Source organism: Micropterus salmoides, unplaced genomic scaffold (genome assembly GCF_014851395.1).
Source record: "Micropterus salmoides isolate LMB-PRFRI ecotype aquatic unplaced genomic scaffold, ASM1485139v1 Ms_hic_scaffold_924, whole genome shotgun sequence".
NCBI classification, from domain to species: Eukaryota; Metazoa; Chordata; class Actinopteri; order Centrarchiformes; family Centrarchidae; genus Micropterus; species Micropterus salmoides.
The window spans coordinates 1-26,721 of NW_024044709.1; the positions used below are offsets into that span (position 1 = coordinate 1).

At 40.3% G+C, this 26,721-nt stretch overlaps 2 protein-coding genes across 2 annotated transcripts in view; one reads left to right on the plus strand and one right to left on the minus strand.

The window, feature by feature from the left end:
- Positions 1–625: 625 nt before the first annotated feature.
- Positions 626–26,721, plus strand: part of LOC119896321 (slit homolog 3 protein-like) — a gene marked incomplete at its 3' end in the record, with an annotated part of 32,509 nt that continues 6,413 nt past the window's right edge. Inside the window, exons 1-3 of the mRNA XM_038709761.1 lie at positions 626–643; positions 3,306–3,469; positions 24,399–24,531. The remainder of the gene's footprint in view (positions 644–3,305; positions 3,470–24,398; positions 24,532–26,721) is intronic.
- Positions 5,587–17,263, minus strand: LOC119896322. Its single transcript, XM_038709762.1, has 12 exons — positions 17,094–17,263; positions 16,433–16,909; positions 16,111–16,212; positions 15,486–15,587; positions 14,861–14,962; positions 14,236–14,337; positions 13,110–13,376; positions 12,402–12,532; positions 12,166–12,207; positions 11,971–12,078; positions 10,627–10,723; positions 5,587–6,064 (listed from the first exon to the last, which is right to left on the minus strand). Exons 2-8 carry the CDS (start codon positions 16,571–16,573, stop codon positions 12,482–12,484), a joined length of 867 nt encoding a protein of 288 aa, XP_038565690.1. The 5' UTR covers positions 16,574–16,909; positions 17,094–17,263; the 3' UTR covers positions 5,587–6,064; positions 10,627–10,723; positions 11,971–12,078; positions 12,166–12,207; positions 12,402–12,481.

The window sequence follows — 26,721 nt, forward strand, 5'->3', positions numbered from 1 at the left end:
TAATGGCATCACGGCTGTCTCTGTATTATGTTAAGAGGCTCCCTGTCCAGTAATAGCCTTGCTAACTAGGTTAGCCTGTCCATAGATTGCTAATGCTAACTAACTTAGTAGCCAGGTCCCACATGACTGCATGTCAAAAGCTAATGTCATATTATAGACTCTGTCAGGTTGTCCAATGGGAACTGGTTTGAATTTACCCCTACTTCGTTTTATCTTTTGTTCATGTCATTATAGGTTATGTTCTTTTATCCTCTTTGTCTCTTTTATCCGCCCAAATGTATGTAAATTTGGGTTTTCATTCATAGACAAACTGTTGCGTTAGCAACATTTTCCTCAGGAAAATCAATAAGACTGCCTGCCAAAAACATCTCTCAAGTAAAGAGTATAATAAATTCTTGATTCATCAGTAAATGTTAAGCTAATTTAAGATTTGGGCACTAAGATCTAAGCATGAGACAATGTTAAATTTCATTTACTAAATATATGGTATGTGTGTTTCCAGAATGCTGCGGAGCAATCAGATCAGCTGCATTGACAACAGCACATTTACAGGTCTGAGCTCTGTGGTCTGCTGTCGCTGTACGACAATGGGATCTCCAGCATTGCCCAGGAGCCTTCTCACCCTGCACTCCCTGTCCACCATGTGAGTCCTATCTGATGGCTTTTCTCCCTCTTTCTAGTGCTTATTTTCTGTTTTGTTTTATGTTCTTTTTCCATTCCATCCCATTATTCTTGCTATCTCTCAATATGCGCCACAATCTCTTTTCGTCTGTCTGTCTGAATCTTCCCCTGCTTTGTCTCTCTCTCTTTAACTCTCTCCCTCTCTCTCTCCTCTAATTTTTCAGAGTCTAGCCCTGCTGTGGGAGTTATCTGCCATGCAACACGTATACACACACCACCCACACCCACACACAACACACACACACACACACACCATTTGCACACATGTTGCTCTCTGGACACTGTTTTCCTCACAGATGCTCTACATCATTATCGACTAGATTGGTCCGGATCCCAGGACATTTGTTATCAAGCTAAATATATCTCAGCACGCACCACCCCCACCCCAACACAACACACAAGATTGTTTTTAACTTTCCAAAGAAATACACACCTGCTCTGACCAAGACATGCATTTTTGGATGGCATATTCTTTTAAGTTATGTGTGTGTGTTTGGTGCGTGTGTGTGTGTGTGTGTGTGTGTGTGTGTGTGTGTGTGGGTGTGTGTGTGTGTGTGTGCATGTGGGGGTCATGCTTTCATTTGTACAGAAACAACTGCAATGAAGTAAGTTATGACAAGTAATAATCAGCCACATACCTTTATTGTTAGGCAGGAGAGAGTGGGACGCAAGGAGGCAAAAGAGAAGTGAGTGAATGTGGGTGTGTCAGTCTTCTAAGCACCCAGATGTGAAGGTTGTAAATAATAGATTTTCTGAACTCAGTAAAAAAAGGTTGATTTTTTAATTATTTTTTCTTACAGTGAACACACAGACATGCCAAGCCAAAAAGGTCTTCTCACGTTTCACCTCTCTACTCTCTTTCTATTTTTCCATGCTTCCTTCCCTTGTTCTGCATTTTGTTCCTGTTCTCTGCCCTGCTATGTACCTGTCATCTTTGATTCAAGTTTCTACTTGAGTCTTTGGGGACAAAAAAGAGGGAAAATGGGGACGGTGGAGGGGGTGGATGGATGGGGGGATTGTTGGAGAGAATCAGGTTTGCTCAGTGGGGCTCAGTGTGATTATCAGTACAGAAATTTCAGAAAAGCAGGAATGATATTGTATTACCCTCATCTCATTTTTTCACTATTCATTCTTTTTTCAGCATTAGTTTTTCATTGGCCTTATGTATGCAACACCTGCCTGCTGTTTGGCGTCAAAAAGATGGATAGTTTTTATTTCTAGAGCTGCTGTTCTTAACACTTCCTCTGTTCGTTTGTGTATCTTTCCTCTGTTTTTCTCTTCTTCTCTCCTTCTCTCTCACCCCTACTATTTCTAATATTGGGCTCCATTTTTAGTGCATTATTTCCCAATGGAGTTTGTCCATTTAATTAAAAGATTAACACATTAAAAAGGAAGGAAGGGATTTAGCTTAGGTCTGGTTGCCAAGCAGTGAGGTCAGTTCATTACACGGAAATGAGGAAATAACTCGTCCCTATCTATATCAGCACACCATTAATATTGTAGCACAAACAGCAACCTTCACATGTATTAGTTTATTAGCAGACACAGTAAAAGGCAATATGCCACTTGCACATCTAGTGACACAATTTGGAGGCACACCATCAACATTAAAGAGATACATGTGACTTTTTAATTTACTAATCATTTGCTGCTGATACTGCTAAAATGTAATTCCACTTATTCTTTTTCCACTTATACTCTCTTGTCAGTAAACTCCTCATATTATTTACTACCTAATGCAAGAGCACCTCCTAAATCTCTTTTCCCCACAGCTTACTGTTGATATTTCGTAAGTCATCACTGAACTGTGTTGAATCTAAAATGGCAGTGAGCTGAGAAGAGAATGTCACTGCTCCATAACAAAATCAGGGAGTTTTCCTATAACATTGTTTAGTTTGCTTCGAATGTTACAAAATGTTGCAGGTTACAAAGCTACCTACAAGAGTTAGATCATTTCCAGGATAGATTCATATATTACATTTTATTACATTCTACTTTGTAAAACATAAAATAGTAAAATAAAAAATAAAAAATAAAAAAAATATATATATATAAAATATTTTTTATATATAATATTGACATCTAAAATGGGCTGCAACAGAAGACATTGTCCCAACACCCTTGATATTTTTTGGCCATCTTTTGCCTGGATGTTTTATCTTAAGTATACCCATGTGTAGTATGTGCTGCTGGTCCCTCCTCCCTCCCTATTCAGTTTAAATATGGTTCAGAATAAATATTACATGAGCAATGTTATAAAAGCAACAAAATGCAGTGAGTGGTGATCAAAAATGAATGCAAAGATAACCTTTTCTCATTTCACCTTCTTCTTTTTCATTCTCCATCTCTTTTACGAAATGAATAAAAATAACTGCTAACCTTTTCTCTTTGCCTCTTTTGTTCTCTTTCCCTCACTGCCTCTCTTTGTCATCCATTTAAATGTATTCAAGTGTATGACTGACCAAAAAACAACAGTTATATATATATATATATCTATATGGTTTGCAGTGTACACTGCAAGTTTACTATTATTTTTCTGCTACTGAAATAATTTTGTTTTGCATTGACCCTGTTTTAATGATTTCTTTGTCTCTCTGTATCTCCGTCATTCTTTATTTTCTTAGTAACCTCCTGTCCAACCCGTACGTGTGTGATTGTCATTTGGCCTGGTTGGGTCAATGGCTGAAAAAGACCAGGGTGGTCAGTGGAAACCCTCGCTGTCAGAAGCCAGCCTTCCTGAAGGAGATTCCCATCCAGGATGTGGCCACCCCAGACTTCACATGCGACGGTGAGCCTCTCTCTCACTCTGCACTCATGTTTTGCTTTTGTTGTTCTTTTTGGCTTTAAGAACATAACTGGAAATAACAGTACTTACACATAAAGATTACTCAAAGAAGATTAAACCTCTGGAGCGATTGGTTTAGCAAGCAGCCAGCATTTACAATTACACTGGAGTATCAGGAAACATCACAGCCTGAATCCTGAAATAAATGACATGTGTCACTCAGCACCTATGTATTCTGTGTAGATAAGAACATGAGTCAAGTGATTTAAAGATATATTAACATTATGTGTCTTTGCATCATTTTTACTCATCACAATGACCTTTTGCGGACATTTCCTCAAGGAAGGTTGTGTTATGTTTGGTTATAATGCCAAACATAACATTTAAGAACGTTTTTTAAGGAAAATAAGATATTTTTATGTTACGTGTGTGACCCTAAGCAGATACACACGTGGGCACACACTCACACAGACACACACACACACACACACTCACACACACACACACACACATCCTCAGTGGGGTATTGTGAGGACAGAATGATCAGTAACTATTGGCAAACAGCAGCCGTAGATGACATCAGCTTGTGGTTTCTACAGTGATGTTGCTGTTACCACGACGATGCCTGCCTATAGCGACTTCATAGTCACCAAGTTTGACGCTATAGACAAAGTGTGGTCTGGTTCTCCTGTCTATTACATCTTTCTTTCTTTTTTCACTTTTTTTCTTTTGTTGTAGCTTTAAACTTAAGCTCTTTTCGATCTCCCTTTTTCCAGCTTGTTCAACCTCTCTCCCTCATGAGTTTCTTTGAATTCATTACACTTTCTAATTTCCTGTAGCTGTGCTGCAACCATTTACTGGAAATGAGTTTGGAAAGTAGTTACATAGGTTGGCTCAAGTAAGGAAACTCTAAGATGCTATCAGATCTTAATATTAATCATTGCATTTTGTACACACACACACACACACACACACACACACATTCTGACGCAGGCTCCCTGATGGGGCCCACCAGTTTTTTTATGCGTTGTGGGATCCACCCTTTCCAGTGGTCCTACACTGCTGTAAAAAACAACATTAGATCTAAAAAAAATCTCAATCATTAATATCACTTCAATTTGACAAATTTCAAAAGTTTTGTCAAAAAAGGTATTTGGCCCTTTGTGGGGACCGTTTCTAGGATTGCCGACTTGTGGGGTCCGCCCACATACACACATACAAACCAAGTTTTTATATGTTAATGGGGCCCAAGGTCACTATCTGCAGCTGCTGACACCAGCCTTTATTATTACTCCCAGTTTCCTTATTTTGGACTAAAATAGTTATTTTTGTAATGAGTAATTATGTATACATGTGAAACTTTCCATCTGCCTTTACAGATTACAAGACATACGGCTTCAAAGACAGTTTTATGACAAAACTGAAATGACCGATTTTATTGTAATGACAGTTTATGCCACACAGTTGTCAGTCAATAAACTTTTTATGAAATGATTAAAACAAATTATTAATTTAATGTCTAGAGATCTGTACAATCTGCACTCAATGTTTGAACAACATCAGCCTGAACTTTTATGTAAACCCAACAGTTTCTCTTATATAGGCATTGAAATTATATGTTTCATTGGACTGCATCCATACTATCATGTTAACACAAGTTTCTCTTTCCAATGAAGCCTCAAATTTTGAAATCATGATACAGAGATATTTAAAGAAATGAAAAATCCTTTGAAATATTTAACATATGCCCCACACACTTTCAGTGTTCAGGCCCTAAAATAAATAAAAAAATGTATTAAAATAAATAAGAAAATCTCAATATCCATCCATCATCTGGTCAACATCCATCCATCCATCCATCATCTGGTCAACATCCATCCATCCGGTCAACATCCATCCATCCATCCATCCATCATCTGGTCAACATCCATCCATCCATCCATCCATCATCTGGTCAACATCCATCCATCCATCCATCCATCATCTGGTCAACATCCATCCATCCATCCTCCCTCCATCCATCCTCCCTCCATCCTCCATCCATCCTCCCTCCATCCATCATCTATTCAAGATCCATCCATCCATCCGGTCAACATCCATCCATCCATCATCTACCCTACATCCATCAAACATCAATCATCTATCCTACATCCATTCATCTCTCGAACATCCATCCTACATCCATCAAATAAAAAAAATTAAATAAGATCTGTGAAATGTGTATATTTGTTGGCCAATGGACAGCCATAAAACCTGAGCAAACCCCTACAACAACAACAACAACAACAACAAGGTTACAACAGAACACAACCAAAGACAAAACATTTTAAGATCCTACCTCTAATGTTTTGGTTTTACCTCAGTTCCATTAGGTGCTTTCACACTAGACTTTTCTTCTCAGGGCTGTAATGCGATTTTTAACATAATATTTAACTGCTTTCCAGTCTCTGTTTCTGAGAGCTTGAGGTTCTGCAGTAATACAGCGCTGACACTCTTCTTTACCAGGAACTTGATTCCTTACAATAAATCTCCTCAAATGTGTGTCCACTGCAGCACACTCGTCTGGGGTCCAGCTTCTTTTGATGGCTGTTTGTTTTCCTATGTAGGCAAAAACACAAAACATTGTAGGTTTTCTTTTATAAAGAAATTTTAATCTTACTTAACCCTGTAAGACCCACTGTTTCAGAATTACAACAATTGTGGTTATTTCCCAAAACCCCTTTTGTCTTTTTTTTTTTATTGTTTGTTTGTTTATACAACCACATCAATATGATCTGTGGGTCCTACATTTTATTCCCACCATGTAATTGGATCCAGGATTTGTATACAAAGCCCACCCCCCTTAAGTCAAGAAGTGACACATCCTACAACTTTCTGATCAAGCAACATCCCTTTGATTTACTGGACTGGATTCATCTTGAAGTAAGTAAAATGCTTGGAATATGTTTTTCTGTGTTTATTACAGTGTCTAGAACAAGGACATGTACAGTAAATGTTGAAAATATGCCCTACATTTTGTTTAGAGCTTGTTTTATAAGTGTTGCGATATTACAATGTTGGATGAGAGTGGCAGTCATAATTGCCCTGTATTTAAGAGGAACATCTAGCCTGGTTAAAACCAGACCATTCTCAGTTGTAACTGAGTTATGGTCTGGCAAAGCGTCATAGACAAATCATTTCCAGAGGGGCGTCCTCCAACGGACGTCGCGGGTAGGCCTAAAACCAATCAGAGCGATGAAGGAGATGACGTATGCAGAGCGGCGGCCGGCAGAGAAACATCTCCGAGTGTTGTTCTTTGCTCGGTTTTTAACAAAAAGGAAACGTTCAAACAGACGGGATAGCTGATCCGAACGAGTGATGTTCGACGGCGGCATCCATCTTTGTAATGTAGGCTACAAAATCTGCTTCAAAATCCCAGCGCTGTCGTCATCGTGTAAAGCCCGCCCCAATGTTTCTGATTGGTGCCGCGATTTCGGTGGATTGGAAATGAACTTGAATGAGCTCTTTGCCAGACTAACTTTCAGAGCAAATCTAAATTTCCCGGAAGTTGTCTGGGTTTTCCCAGGCTAAGGAACATCTTGAGGGGAACTTAAATGAAAATGTTCACAACAAATTATACAGGATTTAAACAACCCTTTAGCTTTATATCGGATTACATATTCTATACTGTATTAGAGACTAAAGTTGAAAGATATATTGCCATATCTAAACATTATAATTTGCTATCACATTCTGCAGGACTTTCTAACAAAGAAATTCTGTTTGTGCAAATCTGCCTTTTCTTAGTCTACTGATAAACAAAATGTTCTTATCAATTTATAGTCAAAGAGCTTATTATCATTAGGCCTATAACCTTTATTTAACCAGGTCTGTCCCATTGAGATCCAAGATCTCTTTTGCAAGAGACACCTGGCCACACCTGGCCAATCCTCCAAGTTGTGCGGGATGCTCCTGGTGCTTTGTTCTGACACAGGTGTAAATGTTCATCACTGTTAGTTTTTGTTGTAAACTGGACGCTGAATGCATTCCAGTAAGGATTACAATCACAGTCTACTATAGGTGAGTCATTAGGGTATAGCGTGACCGGTGAGATGTGTGAATAGGCTGCTTCAGTCCAAAGTGTGAACACGTCATAATGAGGCATGTGTGCTATTTGTAAATACAATGGAAATTTGTTTCAATTTTATCTTTTCCATTTCAGAATGCCACCAGCAAGGAGAAATCCTTGGTACAATGTGCACAATGTAATTGCCATCATCCAAAACGGAGAAAGTGATGTGGACATAGATTTTGACGACACTGATGCGAGTGATGAAGAATCAGATATTGATGTCTCTGTGGACAAAGAAAACCAAGAACCTACCAATTGTCCAGCTAATGTGAATATTGAGCCCGGGCAATCAAAGAAATACATCATGCCACATGACAGACGTCACTGATTTTTCTGGTCAAGCTCTCACAGATGATGTCACCTCCCTCCACACACCACTGCAATACTTCCAAAAGTTTTTGTCAGAAGATTTGGTTCAAGCTCTGGCAACAAATACGAATGAGTATAGCATTCAAAATGATGAAAGATCAGTCAACACTAATACAAAAGAAATACAGGCAGCATTGGGCATGTACCTGAGGATGGAACATTACATTTTGTAAACAATTTAACCGTGCCAGAGACTGAAAAGAGGGACAAACTCTGGAAACTCAGACCACGGCTTGATTCACTCAGAGAAAACTGCCTGCAGGTGGTACCAGAAGAGCACATTCCATGGACAAGATGATGATACCATTCAACGGGAAGTTTAGCAGCATCAAGAAGTATATGCAAGGTAATCTATGCTCATGGGGCTTTAAAGTATGGGTGAAAGCTGGAATCTCTAGCATGATGCTTGACTTTGATGTTTACCAAGGGAGCAACAATGATGTACGAGTCAAATCTAAACTTGGATTGTCAGGTGATGTTGTAATGAAGCTTGCCTCCACATTTCCAAAGGGTCAACACAAGAAGATCTAGGCAGACAACTACTTCACCTCCGTACCACTGGTAGTGAAGCTCCTTGAGCAAGGAATCCATTATGTGGGAACAGCCAGGCAAGTGCATCTCCCCAACTGTAATCTTTACATGTGAAGAGCTTGAAGAAGAAGGGCAGAGGAAGCTTTGACCACAGAGTGGAGGGGAAACAACATCTGTGCTGTCAAATGGTACGACAACAGGGCGGTGACACTTCGCTGGACCAGAACCTGTTCAGGAGATTCAACACTGGGACAAAACCACCAAAACCTACATTGACGTTAGAAAGGCTTCCATTGTGGGCATCTACAATAAATACATGGGAGGTGTGGATTTGTTGGACTCATTTACAGCAAAACACAAGTATGCACTGAAATCCTGGTGGTGGTACATGTACATCTTCTGGCACACAATCACCCTTGCTGTGGTCAACGCCTGGCTCCTCTACAAGCAGCACAGCCTATGCTCTCAGGATGCCAAAGGAGATACTGAATATGAGAAAGTTCCAAGCACAGCTGGCTTCCTCTCTCATTACGGTAATGATCTATTTGTGCTATTTACCTTGTTTGTGATAAATCAGACTGGAATTTGAGATGTACATAAATTGATACATTTATATTCTAATCTGGCGGACACAACACTGAAAACGCCAAAGAGAGGACGGCCATCTTCAATCAACAAGAGCCCAGAGACAGGAGCCCTCTGAATAGTGGAAAGAGACCACACATGGATGATGGAAGTCCAAAGGCTCCCTCTTCTAAAAAGTCACGCAAACCACCGCCCATGGATGCGCGCATGGACCAAACTGGACGTTTCCCCCTGAAGACAAAGAGAGGACACTGCAGACATTGCAGTAAAGGGTACACCAATACCCAATGCAGTAAGTGTGATGTCCGCCTCTGTTTTTCAGAGGACAGGAACTGTTTCTGGGATTACCACTATAAGTAAAGGTGGACTTCACACTGAGCACATAAATTTCAGTGGAGAGCGAGAGAACACTGCAGACATTGCACTGTTAACAATGTAAATAAATAAAGATCTTATTTGTTGGAATAAACAACTCTTCATAATAACATGACTGAGATTATTATTCATTTTATACACTGGTTTGGTAAAAACAAAAACACTGCAAATTAATCCTTAATTATGCAGCTTGATGGGCACCTCTTCGGACCTGACGTGCTGCCCAGCTACGCAAACGCAGCTACGTGGATGTACTCTCTTGTAATTGGCCAGAGTGATCACAAGTCTCCGGATGTTTTGGTCTCGTTGCTGAAAGAGTGCATGAAGCGGTGGAAAAACCCCAGCCCCCCTGTGCTGCCAGCTTCTCCAAGCCCCGTGCTCCCTCTTTTGCCAAAACCACCATGAGAACGACCGACAACTGGCTGAAGGAAGAGCTGCAACGGGTGAAAGAAAGGCAGAAAGCAACGGAGGAGTGCCTGCTCAGATGCATTCCGTTTAGTTTTGCTTTTTAACTTTATTTATAGTTAACGGTTTTGATTGCATTCTTTTTTCTTTGTGTGTTGCTGACGGCATTACATTATAATTCTGGAAAAGAAACTGCAACAGGATGCTTTTACCCTACACTCGAGTATAAACACACACTCTCTCACTTAAAGCAATTTTATTCTTTTTTGCATTTCACAAAATAATAATAAAAACAATAATAATGATAATATATTCTATTTATAAGGCACTTTTAAAAGGTCATTTAATAAAGTCAGCTGCATGTGGAGGCTTAATGAGACTTGGATGAAGGAACACTAGCAGTTAGGAGGTATTTAAGGTGATTATAGGTTGTTCGAGTGTTTCAACTGGTCACTGTACACCTCCGTTGTTGGAGGAAATGCAAGCATTTTTCCTGAGTAAGTCCATAAAGTGTTAAAGATTTTTTTTTTTTAAATACAACAGACTTCTTATTGATATAAAGGTGATAATGCCAGTCTTTCCCCAACCCTACAACCTGCGACAATGCAGGCTCACAAGGTCTGTTCCTGCAACAGCTTCTTTCAAGTCACTGTCAGGCTTGTGGCACCGGACAGTAAGGAGGGACAGACATATTTCAAGTGTTGAGTCAAGGAAGCAAAGTAAAAGCCCTTAAAAATAAATGAGCAGCTCTGGCCCAAAAGAGAGTGCAAGCCCCAAAGCTTACCTCTCTTTTTTGCAGACACACTCCGGTTTTGGACATTCTTGCAGGGATGACATGCTGACCTCATCTTCTGACCCCTCTTCTCTTGGCATACTGACATCTGGACAAACAAATAACTTTATTGTAGTATACACTACATGAAATATGTAATAGCCGTCAGTGCAGTGGTTGTGTTATTTTATAAAATAATTTAGTATATTCAATTCAATTTTCTATTCAGTTTATTTATATAGCGCTGATTCACAACAGATGTCGTCTCAAGGCACTTAATAAGAAGTCAGTATATGGGATTTGTGTCTCTTAAAGAGAGACAGTTTATTTCATCCCGTCTCCTATAGTCCTAAATTCTTTTCAAGTGACTAGTGACGTGAAAATATTAGTTGTCATGTTAGCCCAGGGATGGGCAACTCCAGTCCTCAAGGGCCACTATTCTGCAGGTCTGAAATGTTTCCCTGCTTCAACACACCTGATTCAAATTAAATAGATCAAACAGCTTGTTGCCAAGCTCTGCACAATGAATCAGGTGTGTTGCAGCAGGGAAACATCTAAAACCTAAAGGATAGTGGCCCTCAAGCAGTATATTTCCTCATATAGTGTATGGACGACAGACCGTCCCACGCAGTCCACTAGTGCTGAAGTAGCTGTGCGCCGAAAAGATTGTATGTTGGACAATATAAGATGAACTGATTTCATCAGACAGAAAGCGACTGTTGTTACTGACATTACAAGTAGAATTAACGACAAGGCTGTATGAGTTTATTAGATGTCATCTAACCCGATGGCATATGCGTTTGAGCCAGTGATGAGGAGGAGGGTTGAGAGACCCGTTTTTGGTTGAGGGAGCTGCAGCAGCTCCGGACGGAGATGACAGTGAGGAGAGGGTCGGCAACCCTTTGCAGTGCAAGTGCGGTCACTGCGATCAACCGTGGAGTCTGTTTGCTGCCATGAAGCAGACTTGGATAATGTGCTCAGGGAATTGTCCTGCATCACCTTATCGCGCACATTCCAGATGTTCTGTAGTGACAGGGACGTGTTGGAGTAGCTGTGCTATCCCTGTATGAAGTCTGTGCCGAGAGATTAGAGCAACCTATAAGCAATAGGTGGGTTCCCGCTAACCTCAAAGTTAATGCTACTTGTAATTTCAGGCAGTACTGACGCAGTGTTCAGTTTTAAAACTGGGGTTGTGTTTGACTGATTGTGCAGCCTCTGCATCATACAGGTCTCCTGACAGAGTTGCAGGAGAAAGAGGTGGGTGGGACAAAGAAGGGAGGTGGAGTTGTTGATGTTGAAATTTTTGCCACGTGCTGTGTGAAATGCACGAAAGGTAAGAATTGCGTTCAAGCTCACCGGTTGCAGACACTCCCTGGTTTTGACTTTGTGATGTGGAGGTACATTCTTGCGTGGATGACATGCTGACCTCATCGTCTGACCCATCATCTCTTAGCATACTGACATCTGGAGAGGGAAATAACTTAATACAATACACAAAATATCTAAAACGGATCATTTAAAAATCAATTTAGGAACATCGTATACACATACCTTCAATGTCCTCTGCTAAAGGTCCCTCCATGTCAATGGTCTCTAAAATGATAATTGATAAAAAATTGAGTTTGGAAAGCTGAAACTATGGGCAATCTGCAAGAGTATACAACAGTAGCATTATCTCTCATCCCGTCACCATTACTGCCCTATGTTTTACATGGTAAATAGTTGTTTTCTGAATGCGGAAGACTAAATGTCATATATTGTGCCTTCAAGAATATAAAGTTAATTACCATTCACATCGACTTGTATTTCATCGAGGCTCTTTCCTTTGTAATCTCCTAGGCGTCCTTGTTCCATTGCCAGGAGGACTTTACTTACTTTGGCTAATTGGAGGGTGCTTTCTGGGAGCCTGTAGTGTTTCCTGTGAACAGCGATATTATGACCAAGGAAGTCTGCCAACTGGTCGAGCTCAGTGGTTTTGAGGTTCAGAACAGTAGACAGGGTAGCAATATGTTATATATGAGATTAGTCAATAATTTAATCAGTCAGAAAAGAGAGAGAGTTGAGCTTCTCTAATAAATGATTACTGATTGATTGTTGGTGATCTCTATTTAATTGATAATTAATGCACCAGGCGAGGACGAGGACTCGACCGGATTTTGGCAACAGAGACCGGCCCTACCGGGGTTTGTCCCGGTATGCTGGCTGACCAGTAGCCTACATCACTGGGCACGTTGTATCTTTTTTTTTTTTTTTTTAAGCACACACCTGAGCGCTGATCACTGGACATCACTCCTGCAGGTGTTTATGCCAATCCAATAGATTCAATTTCAAATGAATCCATTTAAATTCAGATTTTAAAAGCAATTGTTCAAAACAATCGATTCAGGTTCAAAGTAAATGATTCCCATTCAAATATAAAATTCAAATTCGCTTACTAGTGGCAAAAAATTTATCACATAAACAATTATATTGTTAAAATGTGTTTTGGGGCTTACCAGAATGCTTTTTGTGCGTCTCAGTGGTGGAACAAGTTCATCATCCGATTGATTGTTGGAATGGTTGCTTGGAGAAGCCTCATCACAAGTTTCTTTCACAACAGTTTCATCTGAATCGTACAAATGATCTGAAAAATCTGGGCCAATATCATTCTGCCCTATAATAACATCCAGGTGTGGGGTGGGAGGTTCGTTTTCCATACCATCCTCATCAGTTTCATCACTATCTGGATAATCAACCAGTGAAAATCCTTGGACAGTAAATACCTAAAAATAAACAAAAATTCATTAAGTATGGAATTAGAAAGGTTGGCCAAAGAAACATGGCATGGTCTGACTAAAAATCTAAATCCAGAAATGTGAACATCAGCCCTTTTAGACAGTGTACAATTATAAATGTTAAAATCAGAGTACAGCTATACTATAGTATTACAATACTATCATATAGTTGCCTGAGGAAGACCATTTGGATCGAAACCTTTGTTTTTTAGTCAATAAAAAAGGTAACTGTGAGCTTTAACCCAGTATGCAGATTTTCTTCTTTTTCCTCCCCAGATGTTACCATAATGCATTAAAAGGTGCCCCACAAGAATGGGACTGGAAAGATGCCAGTGTGTGTTACATTACCTGGCCTTTACAACCCAATAAAGGTCACCTGACTACTTTAAAGCCCCGTGAGCATTGGTCCATGGTCCAATTGACCATTACAGGGGTTTTCAGTGCATCAAATCAAAATATTTAACATCAAAATTCAAATCAAAAATATTGCTTTAAAACATCTAACAGCTCAGACACAGTATACAATTACGAATGTTAAAATCACAGTTGAGGTCATGTCAGGTGTTGCCACAGTGCATTAAAAACAATTACCGTAAGAACTGGACGGAAGGGCCCCACATGGGTCAGACTACAGACATACGAGTGTGTAAAGGAGGGACTTGAGAAACAAATGTATTTGGAAGATGGAAGGACCCCATAAGAACATGACTGGAAACATGCCGGTGTGTGTGACATTACCTGGCCTTTAACAGCCAATATAAAGCCACATAAGCATTGGTCCACTTTAGTAATAGAACACCACCACATACATGTCAGCATAGATGAATGTGTTTGAATGTACTTTTACCTGTGTGCAGGTCTGATCTGGGTTAGGTCTATCATTAAGCATCTGAGGAACAGGGCTGGTCTCATTCTCTTCTGCTGCAGCAGGAGTCTGAAGGCCTTTCACCTGAAATAGACAGACAAGAAGAGACTCAGAACTGTATGAAGAGACATTCACAGGCTAATAAGGTCATCTAATGGTGAAACAGCACTGAACTTTAACTGAGAGCATGGACTAAAAAGCTGCTCACGTCTATTCCAAGAGTTTGCAGTGGATCAAATCAAAATATTGCTTTAAAACATCTAACAGCTCAGACACAGTATACAATTACGCATGTTAAAATCACAGTTGAGGTCATGTCAGGTGTTGCCACAGTGCATTAAAAACAATTACCGTAAGAACTGGACGGAAGGGCCCCACATGGGTCAGACTACAGACATACGAGTGTGTAAAGGAGGGACTTGAGAAACAAATGTATTTGGAAGATGGAAGGACCCCATAAGAACATGACTGGAAACATGCCGGTGTGTGTGACATTACCTGGCCTTTAACAGCCAATATAAAGCCACATAAGCATTGGTCCACTTTAGTAATAGAACACCACCACATACATGTCAGCATAGATGAATGTGTTTGAATGTACTTTTACCTGTGTGCAGGTCTGATCTGGGTTAGGTCTATCATTAAGCATCTGAGGAACAGGGCTGGTCTCATTCTCTTCTGCTGCAGCAGGAGTCTGAAGGCCTTTCACCTGAAATAGACAGACAAGAAGAGACTCAGAACTGTATGAAGAGACATTCACAGGCTAATAAGGTCATCTAATGGTGAAACAGCACTGAACTTTAACTGAGAGCATGGACTAAAAAGCTGCTCACGTCTATTCCAAGAGTTTGCAGTGGATCAAATCAAAATATTGCTTTAAAACATCTAACAGCTCAGACACAGTATACAATTACGAATGTTAAAATCACAGTTGAGGTCATGTCAGGTGTTGCCACAGTGCATTAAAAACAATTACCGTAAGAACTGGACGGAAGGGCCCCACATGGGTCAGACTACAGACATACGAGTGTGTAAAGGAGGGACTTGAGAAACAAATGTATTTGGAAGATGGAAGGACCCCATAAGAACATGACTGGAAACATGCCGGTGTGTGTGACATTACCTGGCCTTTAACAGCCAATATAAAGCCACATAAGCATTGGTCCACTTTAGTAATAGAACACCACCACATACATGTCAGCATAGATGAATGTGTTTGAATGTACTTTTACCTGTGTGCAGGTCTGATCTGGGTTAGGTCTATCATTAAGCATCTGAGGAACAGGGCTGGTCTCATTCTCTTCTGCTGCAGCAGGAGTCTGAAGGCCTTTCACCTGAAATAGACAGACAAGAAGAGACTCAGAACTGTATGAAGAGACATTCACAGGCTAATAAGGTCATCTAATGGTGAAACAGCACTGAACTTTAACTGAGAGCATGGACTAAAAAGCTGCTCACGTCTATTCCAAGAGTTTGCAGTGGATCAAATCAAAATATTGCTTTAAAACATCTAACAGCTCAGACACAGTATACAATTACGAATGTTAAAATCACAGTTGAGGTCATGTCAGGTGTTGCCACAGTGCATTAAAAACAATTACCGTAAGAACTGGACGGAAGGGCCCCACATGGGTCAGACTACAGACATACGAGTGTGTAAAGGAGGGACTTGAGAAACAAATGTATTTGGAAGATGGAAGGACCCCATAAGAACATGACTGGAAACATGCCGGTGTGTGTGACATTACCTGGCCTTTAACAGCCAATATAAAGCCACATAAGCATTGGTCCACTTTAGTAATAGAACACCACCACATACATGTCAGCATAGATGAATGTGTTTGAATGTACTTTTACCTGTGTGCAGGTCTGATCTGGGTTAGGTCTATCATTAAGCATCTGAGGAACAGGGCTGGTCTCATTCTCTTCTGCTGCAGCAGGAGTCTGAAGGCCTTTCACCTGAAATAGACAGACAAGAAGAGACTCAGAACTGTATGAAGAGACATTCACAGGCTAATAAGGTCATCTAATGGTGAAACAGCACTGAACTTTAACTGAGAGCATGGACTAAAAAGCTGCTCACGTCTATTCCAAGAGTTTGCAGTGGATCATGGATAGGGTTAGGATAGGGTCATGGATACATGTCAGCATAGATGAATGTGTTTGAATGTACTTTTACCTGTGTGCAGGTCTGATCTGGGTTAGGTCTATCATTCAGCATCTGAGGAACAGGGCTGGTCTCATTCTCTTCTGCTGCGGCTGGAGCTTGGTTTTTTTTCAACTGGATTGCAGATAAAGAAGAACTCATTTTAACACACATCACAGATCAAAGATTAAATGCATTTCCATAGACAGTCAAGAGTAATATTGGAAACATGGTTAATTTTGGAGAAATACAAAATTTTCTTTTGCAACAAAAAAATTTAAAAAAAGAAATCTCTATACTTAATCTAACCAACTCACCTTACAGCGCCAAGGCCATTTTGAATCACCATAGTTGTAATCAATTTCATCTCCTATTTCTATTTTCTTCAGAGAAAAAAGGCACAAATGTGGTTTGTTGTCAACTATGATTTTTTTCATAACGCAATTTGGATTTTGGTGGTTGTCATTGACCAATCTTCCGAGAGATAAATCTTCTTCAGATGCATCCAGGCTGAAAAGTATCAAAAAAATGGTAATAGTTTTACATCTTTTTAAAAGTTTTATTGAAAGAGTTATTTTCAAAAGAATTTAAGAGTATTTTTGCTTAACTCATTCATCAAGTATTAAACCCTTGTTTCAGGGTTAACTCGTAATTTCGCTAAATCAATACAAAACATCCATCTTTCAATGTTTACCATAAGTGATGATTCTGCCACTGAAAGTCAAAGAGAAATGTGCTTTCAATCTCTGAGTATTTTCTTGACTTGCATTCCTCCTGTGTGAGGAGTTTACCCCTGTACTCCAACACGAAGTCCCCGGGTTCAATGGGGTGTGTGGCAAACACTCCTCTTCCTACAATAATATATATTAAACATTTCATTCTGGGACTCAAAAACAGATACTACAGTATTTTCAAAGTGAGGTTGATGTTCTTGCGTCTAGTCAGTGTATTACCTGCAGACAATGCTCAGCACTCTCCCAGTTGTGATACACACTCTACAGGTAAAGTGCTTTTTTGATCAGACTTTGTGGCCAAAAAATGTTTTTGATGCAGACCCATCCACATCAATGCATCATTGAGGTCCTGTCTATGCTGTCTAATTTTCACTTTTCCACGAGAATCAATAGCCGCGTTTCCACTGTCGGGCCAGTGCGAGCCAGGGCTTTAAACTGGGCCGAGCCGGGCTAATGGCCTCGGGCCAGGAGCACCGGGCTCAAAACCAGCTGTTGCGTTTCCACTGTCTGGCCAGAAGCTCCACAGCGCTTCACTAAAACACGCTAGGGGTGAACTAGCACGGCCCGGCTCTGGCCCGACAGTGGAAACACGGCTACTGTATGTTATGATTGCCTAACGATTATACACTGGCCGGGAAGCCGATATTTAAAAGTGAAGCGTTTGTTTACCCCTGGGTTCGTCAACCAGCCCACGTGCATGCGCACTCAAATACGAGATTTTAATTTCTGCCCCGACTTGACGTCAAGACGGGGCAGGAAATACCATATATGGACACCTATGCTGCAGGAAGCCCGCCCTGCCCCTCTCCCCCTCATATTCAGTCGCGAAAGATGCAGAAACGTAGTGCACACGTGAGTTGCTCTGTTGTTGACTGCCAGAATCAACATGTAACTTAAATGTGTTTTCTCTCCCAAGAACGGACCAAGCTGTCAGGGACCAGTGGATTAAATTCATTTTTAATGACGCGGTTCCTACAACCCTTCCCACTGGCTTAACGTTAGGTGTCTGTGCTAATCATTTTACACCGGAATCGTTCACAAATTTGAATGTCTAAAAAACCACAACGTGAAACAAGGCGAAAACACCACATGATTGATCTCAATAACAACTGTAAGCTGATAAAAAAAAGTAGACTACATCTCCGTTAATGTAATCTACATTAAATAAAAGGTATAATGAATGTCTCAGTCAAAATGATTGTTTTTACCATTCAGAGACATCTTGATGTAGACGTCCTTCCATCGACTCTACATCTTCCCTTTCCAGCTCAGATTCAGAGTCTGGCTCGTGCATGTACGGTTGAATTCCGTAGGTCGCAGCCAGGTCGGGTGCATTTACAACTTGCGCCATGATGTCATTTTGGAATGATATGCTGAAGTTACGTGCGGTGTCAACCCCCCTCCTTCCTGCCACCAATCAACGCGCCCCTTTGCATTATTAAAATGACCATCCATGACAGCCAAAATATCACATCAGATCTCGCGAGACAATAATGCCTTCAGAAATAAGGGTCAGAGGAGCTCTCCACTTTTCTTTTTTAGAAGGGCCTGAAAGGCTATAATAGAGCGTGGGTATCCAAGGTAATACTAAGTTATGACTCCTTTAAACTGAGAGTGCCGTGTACCATTTAGTGCAGGTAACACCAGTGAAGCGTAAGAACATCATGCAACTCAGACTTTTGACATAGACAGACGGTACTATACTGATCCACAACTGGAAAAATACATTGTAGCCGCAGCAAGGCATGAAACTAAATATTAAATAGCAATATAAAAAACGGAAAGTATTCCTGATTTACAAAATAAATATAGGACACAGAAAAGCAATATAACAAACGTATATACAACAAATAGAGAGACTAGTTAAATAATGTATTGTGCAAATGAGCTTTAAAGACCCACTCCGATGATAATCATGTTTTTCGTGTTGTTAACATGTTCTTGTGGCATTTTTCTAAAGCTAGAGGACATATCTTTAGAAAATTAAGCTCAAAATTGCATTTTTGAGTATTTCTGCATTCAAATGGCTGTGAACCAATGGCAGTCACTAAAAGGCAGCCTAAAACAGACTGGAGTTGTGATGTAATAACTCTGGGGGGGCCACAAGCTCCTGCCCCACTCCGCTCAGGTTATGAGGAGTAGAGAAGACAATGGCGGATCAACACCTGTGTGCTGTAGTGGGTTGCAGTGCTAAGAAGAGAGATATTGGTATTAGCTTTCATAATTTACCGCAGCGCTGGCTCCGCCCACAACGCAGAGGCTAATTGCTAATGAGCACAGCTGGGACACTCAAGCAGAAGATTACTAACTTTGTCAGGCGAGGAAATTATATTGCCAGATGCCTAGCATGCAACTTAGCCAAGTCTACCCAACGAACTAGCCATGACTGGTGGGGAGGATGAAGCTGCTGCCGGGAGCTTTGAATCTCAGGTGGCTATACGCATCGTTGTTGTACGGGGCTGTACATTGCTCCATTTACACTTGGTCACATAAATGTGTCGGATATAAATCCGATTTTCAACTCCCGCACTATATACTGATTTAATGGAGTTAAGATATGTGCTGCATTTTATTGATCGTCAGCTAAAATGTCAACATCAAAGAGAGAGTGGCAACAGCGCTGGTAAGATCATCTCGTTTCTTTACTTTTAATGAAGATGATTGTGTGTTAAGCATCTGCGACTTACTTTCACTTTGATTTGCGATAGTTTGCAAGTTGGCTTGATGAATAGATGCTCAGCTGCGCCGTGTTGCAGTAGCGTCGTCATATCTAGCTATAACATGACGTATAGCCTATAATAACACTCTCTCACACGTTTATTTTTGTGCATTTTTGGGAGGAGTAACATTTACATATGTGGTTTCAACAACCAGATGCACATACACTTGTCCGATCACAGAAAACATATGAAGTGAAGTGTAAACAGCCCCCGAGTGGTGGTATGCCAGCGAGCTTTGCTTGGCATAATTTAAAATGGTTGGTCGCAGAGTAAACGGTCACGACAATACTCTTCTTCTGTTGTTTGTTTACACTATGCACAAAACACAGGTAGCCTAGATCGCGCAGTAGGGTGTTTCATTCATGTTAGCTGACGACACCTTGTGTCCCCGACAGGAAAATACCCAGCTGCGTGTTCTGTGAATGTAGGCGCGGTGTCAATTTAGAACACATAGGAATTGCGCGAAAATATAACGATATTCGAAAATGCTTTTTTATGATCGAATTTCGCACGCAGTTCCGACTATTCGAAGATCGCGACTCATCCCTAACATCAACAATAATACTTTTTTGCTTTTGAAATGCACAAGTTGTGTCAAGGAATCTTCTGCAACTTACCTTTGTAACGGTCAATGAATCTCGGCATAAACCCATCCTTGTCAGTGCAAGACAGAATGTATGTCTTTGCATCGTCTATAGGCTTTTTCCTCCTCCTCCTTGTGGACATAATGGTTCTGTGAAAATAATTGTAATTCGTACTTAGTCAAGGCAAATCTCACAAAAAGGTTTTTGAAAAATAGCAAGTCACAAAAAAAATCTATTATGTAAAATAAATAAACAGACATTCATACAAACACATAGACGCTGCAACAGCTGTGTACTGAGCTTTGCTATTGCAAGATGCACATTGTTTAACATCAAACACGGGCTAATGAAATATGCAAATTCTGAAATGAGCACACTGAAAGCTGACCGAGCCTGTTGAAGCCGAGAAGTTAACTTGTTAGATGATAACCATGTTGTGCTGCACAGACACTCCGTAATCAATTTAAACTAGGGATGTCAAACTTAACTTCTGGTACAGCAGCATGGCGGCGTTGCCACATGACCATTGACTGACATATGCAGCATCACATCCTTCCTCATACATAAGCGCATGGATGGTTATGGGGGGGTCCAGGGTAGGCCGGTACCACCAGGACAAAAGCTTGGTGAAAACTTCCCTTAGAAGTATTGAGTCTAAACAAGCAAAGGTTTCACATCTTGCTACATTTGTTGATCAGTTGATCAGTCACAGTGATGCTCTGAAATTTAAGAATGTGTTTTTATTTGTTAAAAATGTGGGTCAATGACGTGACGCCTAAATTTTCTGTTCGACTGCATTTTTTCAGGCAAAAATGGGTTTAAATGCCTAAAAGGATACTGCATATTTGTAGTACCTCTCCCATGTATGTACAACTTTTCAAAAACCTTTACTTATTTGTTATTTTTTTGTTATTTAAAGTGTCAAAACATCATGTGGTGTTCGGCCATAACTTCTGTTTTTAAAACATCTTTGATATTGATTATTATTGAGTGACTCCAACACGGCACCGTAGCTTCAGTCCTGCGTTAGCTTCTGGCTAACCTCCATCAGCGAGTCCTGCCCTGTCTTGCTCACAATTCACAACCGATTCCACCTTTAACGACAGGACTTCACTGCACCCTGTCTCTGCCCCGCTGTCATGTCCGTGGTGACGTTATTAGGTTAAGCCAACTGCTAATAGTAATATTATGTCGCTAACGTTAGCTACATGGCAGCTAAACGAGGTAGCAAACATCACGATATAACGCCAAAATAAACTCACCATAAAAACCATGCCTAGCTTACCTGTTGCATGAAGAAGTCGGTATTTGTAAAAATATTCAGATGTCCAACCACTCCGTCTTCTTCTTTCTTCAATCTTCTATCCTTGAAGTCTTCTTCTTCATCTACTTCTTCTTCTTGTGCAATTTCCGCAGTTTTCCTTACATTCGCGGCTGATTGTACAGTGCAGTAATTTCATTGGCCAAAGGTTTCAGATTCCCGCGGTGTGTATTCGATTTCGCGGGAAGTGTATATCCTGACTTCCGGTACAAAAAGGCTGGACGATACACACCTTCACACACATACCCACTTTTTGCTACCTTACGGGCCACTTTTTAGAAATGAAAAAAAAAGCAATGGTAGCATCAGGGGAAGCTGCTGAGCTCATTTTAATTGAAATCGGAGTGGGGCCCACCATTTTGGGCCCCACTCCGATTTTGGAACTCCTTAGGTGGATGTGCTCCCACCGATGGGAACCCACACCGACGCAAATGTTAGTACACACACACACACACACACACACACACACACACACACACACACATCTACCTTCAAACTCACTCAGCTGCAAAAACATAAATTTGAATGGCGGATACCACACTCAAGCCCTTAACTCTATGATAATCTAATTTCTAATATGAACCAACATAATACAACATCCCGCAACCCTGTTAGTGGTTGACGATGGATGGGTGGATGGATGGATGGATGGATGAATGAATGGATAGATGGATGGATAATACAACATCAGAAATGACAAAAGTCATAATTGTAAATTAATCTAAGAGCTGAGGAGCACAACTACAGAAAATAATTTGTGCAAAATTTATGTTGGTATATTTTTTGACCTTGTAAACCTACAATTTTATGTCAAACACTATTGCTTGATGATGGAAATCAAATATCTAGATCACCAGCAACATAAAATCAATTGTTATTTGACTCAAGGCCCAACTGTCAAAGGTTTTAAGATATCCTGCTGACAGTCAGACAAACAAACTTCCAAATAGGGGTGACATAACCTCTTGGCAAAAGTAAGAGGCCCACAAGTTCCAAGAAGATGTAAATCTCAAAGTGCTTCTTAAAAGAATAGAAGCAAAGAAATACTCACACACTCACACACACACACACACACACACACACACACAGGCACACACACACAAAACCAAGGTCCCCGTGTCTGGTCTATTTATAGTTGAGTAAAATGACTGTTAAGTTGTCCAGTGGCAGCCGGGGGAAAGGTAAAGTTAATTGAATTTGTGAGAAGATATTTAGCGCACATTTAGATGTTAGTTCAATCAGCCAACTGTAGTCAGCCCACGGCTACACCTCCCTGTGGACTCACAAGCTACACACATCAGATAAGACACACATATACACACGCATACGCACACACTACTCTACACACGGGCACATAAGAGCCCATTTACTCCACATCTAGACATTAGCACAATTAGAAAACTACAAAGTGAATGAGAAAATTGCCATAGGACAGGGGGAGACTGCTATTTAACAAACTAAATGTGCACCAAACTCAGTACGTGCATGCACATACACGCATGCATGTATATGATTGCAGCACATGCTGACATATTGGCATACACACATTCACACATTCATTTGTGTTATGATTGGCTTAGTGTCCAGTCTTTATTATCCATCATTATGGTTTTAACTTAGCTTATTTTACATCATGCAGCACTAGATTAAAGCTCTGTGTGTGTGTGTGTGTGTGTGTGTGTGTGTGTGTGTGTGTGTGTGTGTGTGTCTGTCTGTCTGTCAATCAAGGAAATAGCCAAGAACAATGCTTTAGTCTGTGATCATTCTTATCTCCAAGTGATTACAATCACTCAGATGTTTTTTGTTCTGACCATATGTTTGTGTATGCATGTGTGGGTTTGGAAACACGCAGCTGCTTAGCCTGAACTTTCTAACACTACAACCCTTCAGTTTCACTCAACCATTTTTTTGTAGTTGTTTTTTTTTTCAGCAAGACTAAAGTTGTCAATTTCAATTTCAATTCAATTGTCAAAGATCAAAATGCAACATGTACAAGTTGCAGTGTTACATTTTGAGATAAATATGATAAATATATCAGGCAATGTTAAAAAGCAATTTCTTGAAACAATAAGTAGTTTTTCCACATCTTAGTATGACAAAACAATGCAGGTTTTATAGCTACAGATGACTGCAGGTGTTGTGATAACTTTCATTTTGTGTTTGTGTTTACATGACTTTTCAAAGTTGTTGCAGGCGGTCAACATCTGCTCAGTGTATCTCCAGAATCATCTGAGGGTTTTTAATATCACTGTGACCCGCCTGCAGGTCCAGAGCCAGATGTTGAAACACATCAATGTAACTGATTTTAGCAGCCCCTGGTCATTTGATTTATTATAAAGTACTCGGTAAAAGTGCTGAGTTGTGTGGAATTGACCAAGTACCACATTACAGTTCAGTTTCATCTCAATGCATCCCTCTCTTTTCTCTCTCTCCCTCCTTTTGCCCATACCTGCCTTAACCTCCTTCCCTCTGTGTGTCTCGTTTCTTCTCCCTTTTCCCTCTCACTGCTGCTCTTTTCCTCTCTCATCTCCATTTTTGAATTTGCCTGTCCTTCTCTTTATCCTTCTCTTCCCTCTCCTTCTTTGTCTCTCCCTAATATCCCACTCTCTCTTTCCCGTCTCTCTCTCTCTCTCTCTCCAGGTGCTGAGGATAATGGTTGTCTTCCTGCGTCTGGTTGTCCTGACGTCTGCACGTGCTCAGATGGCGTGGTGCGATGCAGCAACAGAGGGCTGCACTCTCTGCCCAAGGGCATTCCCAAGGACACCACAGAGCTGTGAGTCACATGTGAACACACACACATACACACACACAAACTCCAACACAAGGATGTACACGTACCTGCTACACTATTCATGTACTCGCTTTTGTTCAAATATAGAGACACATGAAAGCCAATAACATATCAGCAGACATATACGTGCACACAAACAGAATTTCTTGTCAATGCTTACTCTCCAATAACATGTCACAACCACACACATAAACGCACAGTCACACATTGCTGCAGTGCAATGTTGATGCAGCAGTTTGCCCTCTTCTGCTTCAGGAACTAACAAACCATTTAGTGAACACATGCACAAACACATGCTCTCTCTCTCTCTCTCTCTCTCTCTCTCTCTCTCTCTCTCTCTCTGTCTCTCTCTTTCTTTCTTCCTGTGAGACTTGATGGGTTTATAAGTGCCGCTGGTACTTGTGTTTATGTGTTTGTTTAGATGTTGTTGTCATAAATCTATAAATCACCACAGCTATTTTAATCTATCTGCAAGGCACAGTCAAATACTATACTGTCTAATACATTATATTGCCAAACAAAGAGAGACAGAAAGACTGCCACAACAGTTGCACACAGAAAGTGTCCTTGGGTTATTTTCCTAAAAATATTTTAAAAATTTCATTTAAAATTGAAGTTTCCAAAGTTGTAATGTCAAAGATTAGATTTAAAAGATTTGCTGGGGCAGTGAAGGTTTTTACAAACTTTTGCCTAGTACAATTATGTCATTTTTTGATACATTGAACTCAAAGAGACACTGACAAGAGAGAAATATTGTTGTATGTGTAACGATCTAAAACAGTTACAAATATTTTTAATTATTTATTTGCCTTACCATTTCCCTTTGTATTAGAGCTGCTACATCTTGTAACTTGTTTTTCATTCATTTCAAGCTAGTAGGCAAGGGCGCGGGAAGGGGGGTGTGGAGGGTGCTGCAGCACCCCCCATTGACAGGGAGGAACACAGTGTGCAAATTACATGTGCAGACTGCATAAATGTTACTGTTTTGCACATGCATTTATAAGAGAAGTATTCAGTGCTTTTACAAAACACATTACGTTGATAAACGTATCAACAACCTCTCCTGCCAAGTGGATGCATCACTGGCAGTAACGTTAGCTGCCGGAGTTTCTTTCTACAGGCTAAGTTTCACATTTCTTAGCAGATGCTTCAGTAGAAAATTTTTCGCAGTTGAAAGCTTTTTGCTGGTCTCACAACATTTACAGAAGACCATGTTCTTTGCATCTCTGAGTGTGACAGCTAAAAGTTAGGCCTAATGACAGCACTTATAGCTGTGAAAGGACGCCTTTCTCCCTCCTTATTCCTTTAGCTTTTTGGCTAGCAGCTGACTTGAACAACATTACGTCTTGTTTCGCTGACCTGCATTGTTGTGCATGTTCTATTAATATGCGAAATGAAACACAAACAAACAGATCCATCTCTGAAATGGAAGTTTATTATTAAGTCAACTAGAATTTACAAACTATGCGTGACCTACATTGATTACAGTCTTCTGACCTGCTACTAAAGCAGTTTTGCCCGCTGGCTGCACGCGCATCTAGTAGTGTTTGTATACAAGAAACCCATCTATCGGATTTCTGCAACAGCAAATAATGTTACTCTTTTACTCACAGATTTGTTTTTCTGGTGCCAAAATGTTTCTTGGTGTTGTTGAATTATATTTAAAAAAAATACTTAATTTCAGGTTAAAATGCGTTGTAACACACGTTACTGAGATTGTAAAAGGTATAATATTGCCGATTTATTTTTAGTAATGCGTTATATAACTGTGTTACAACAAAAAGCAATACAATGCTGTAATTGCGTTACTTTTGTAACACGTTACTCCCAACACTGCATGTGCGCATTTCTACTCTGTAGCACCCCTAAGCCAAAATGTCTTCCCGCACGCCTGCAGGAAGTAGGAATCCCTGTAATAAAGAAAGAGACCAATAAAGGGAATGTCTGTAATGGTAGTAATTGTTAGAATTGATAGGATAAAACAAGGGTAAAACAATGTTAATCGATATTAGAAAATTTAGAAAAAAGTAAGAACAAGATCTTTCATATGGAAGGTGAACAAATGCACATGTACTCGCGCACACACACACAGAAACCCCTCTTGCTGTGAAATAGGCCCGCACTCCAGGGTCAATAGCAGTGATTAGGTATTGATCAGACTGAAGAAGACAC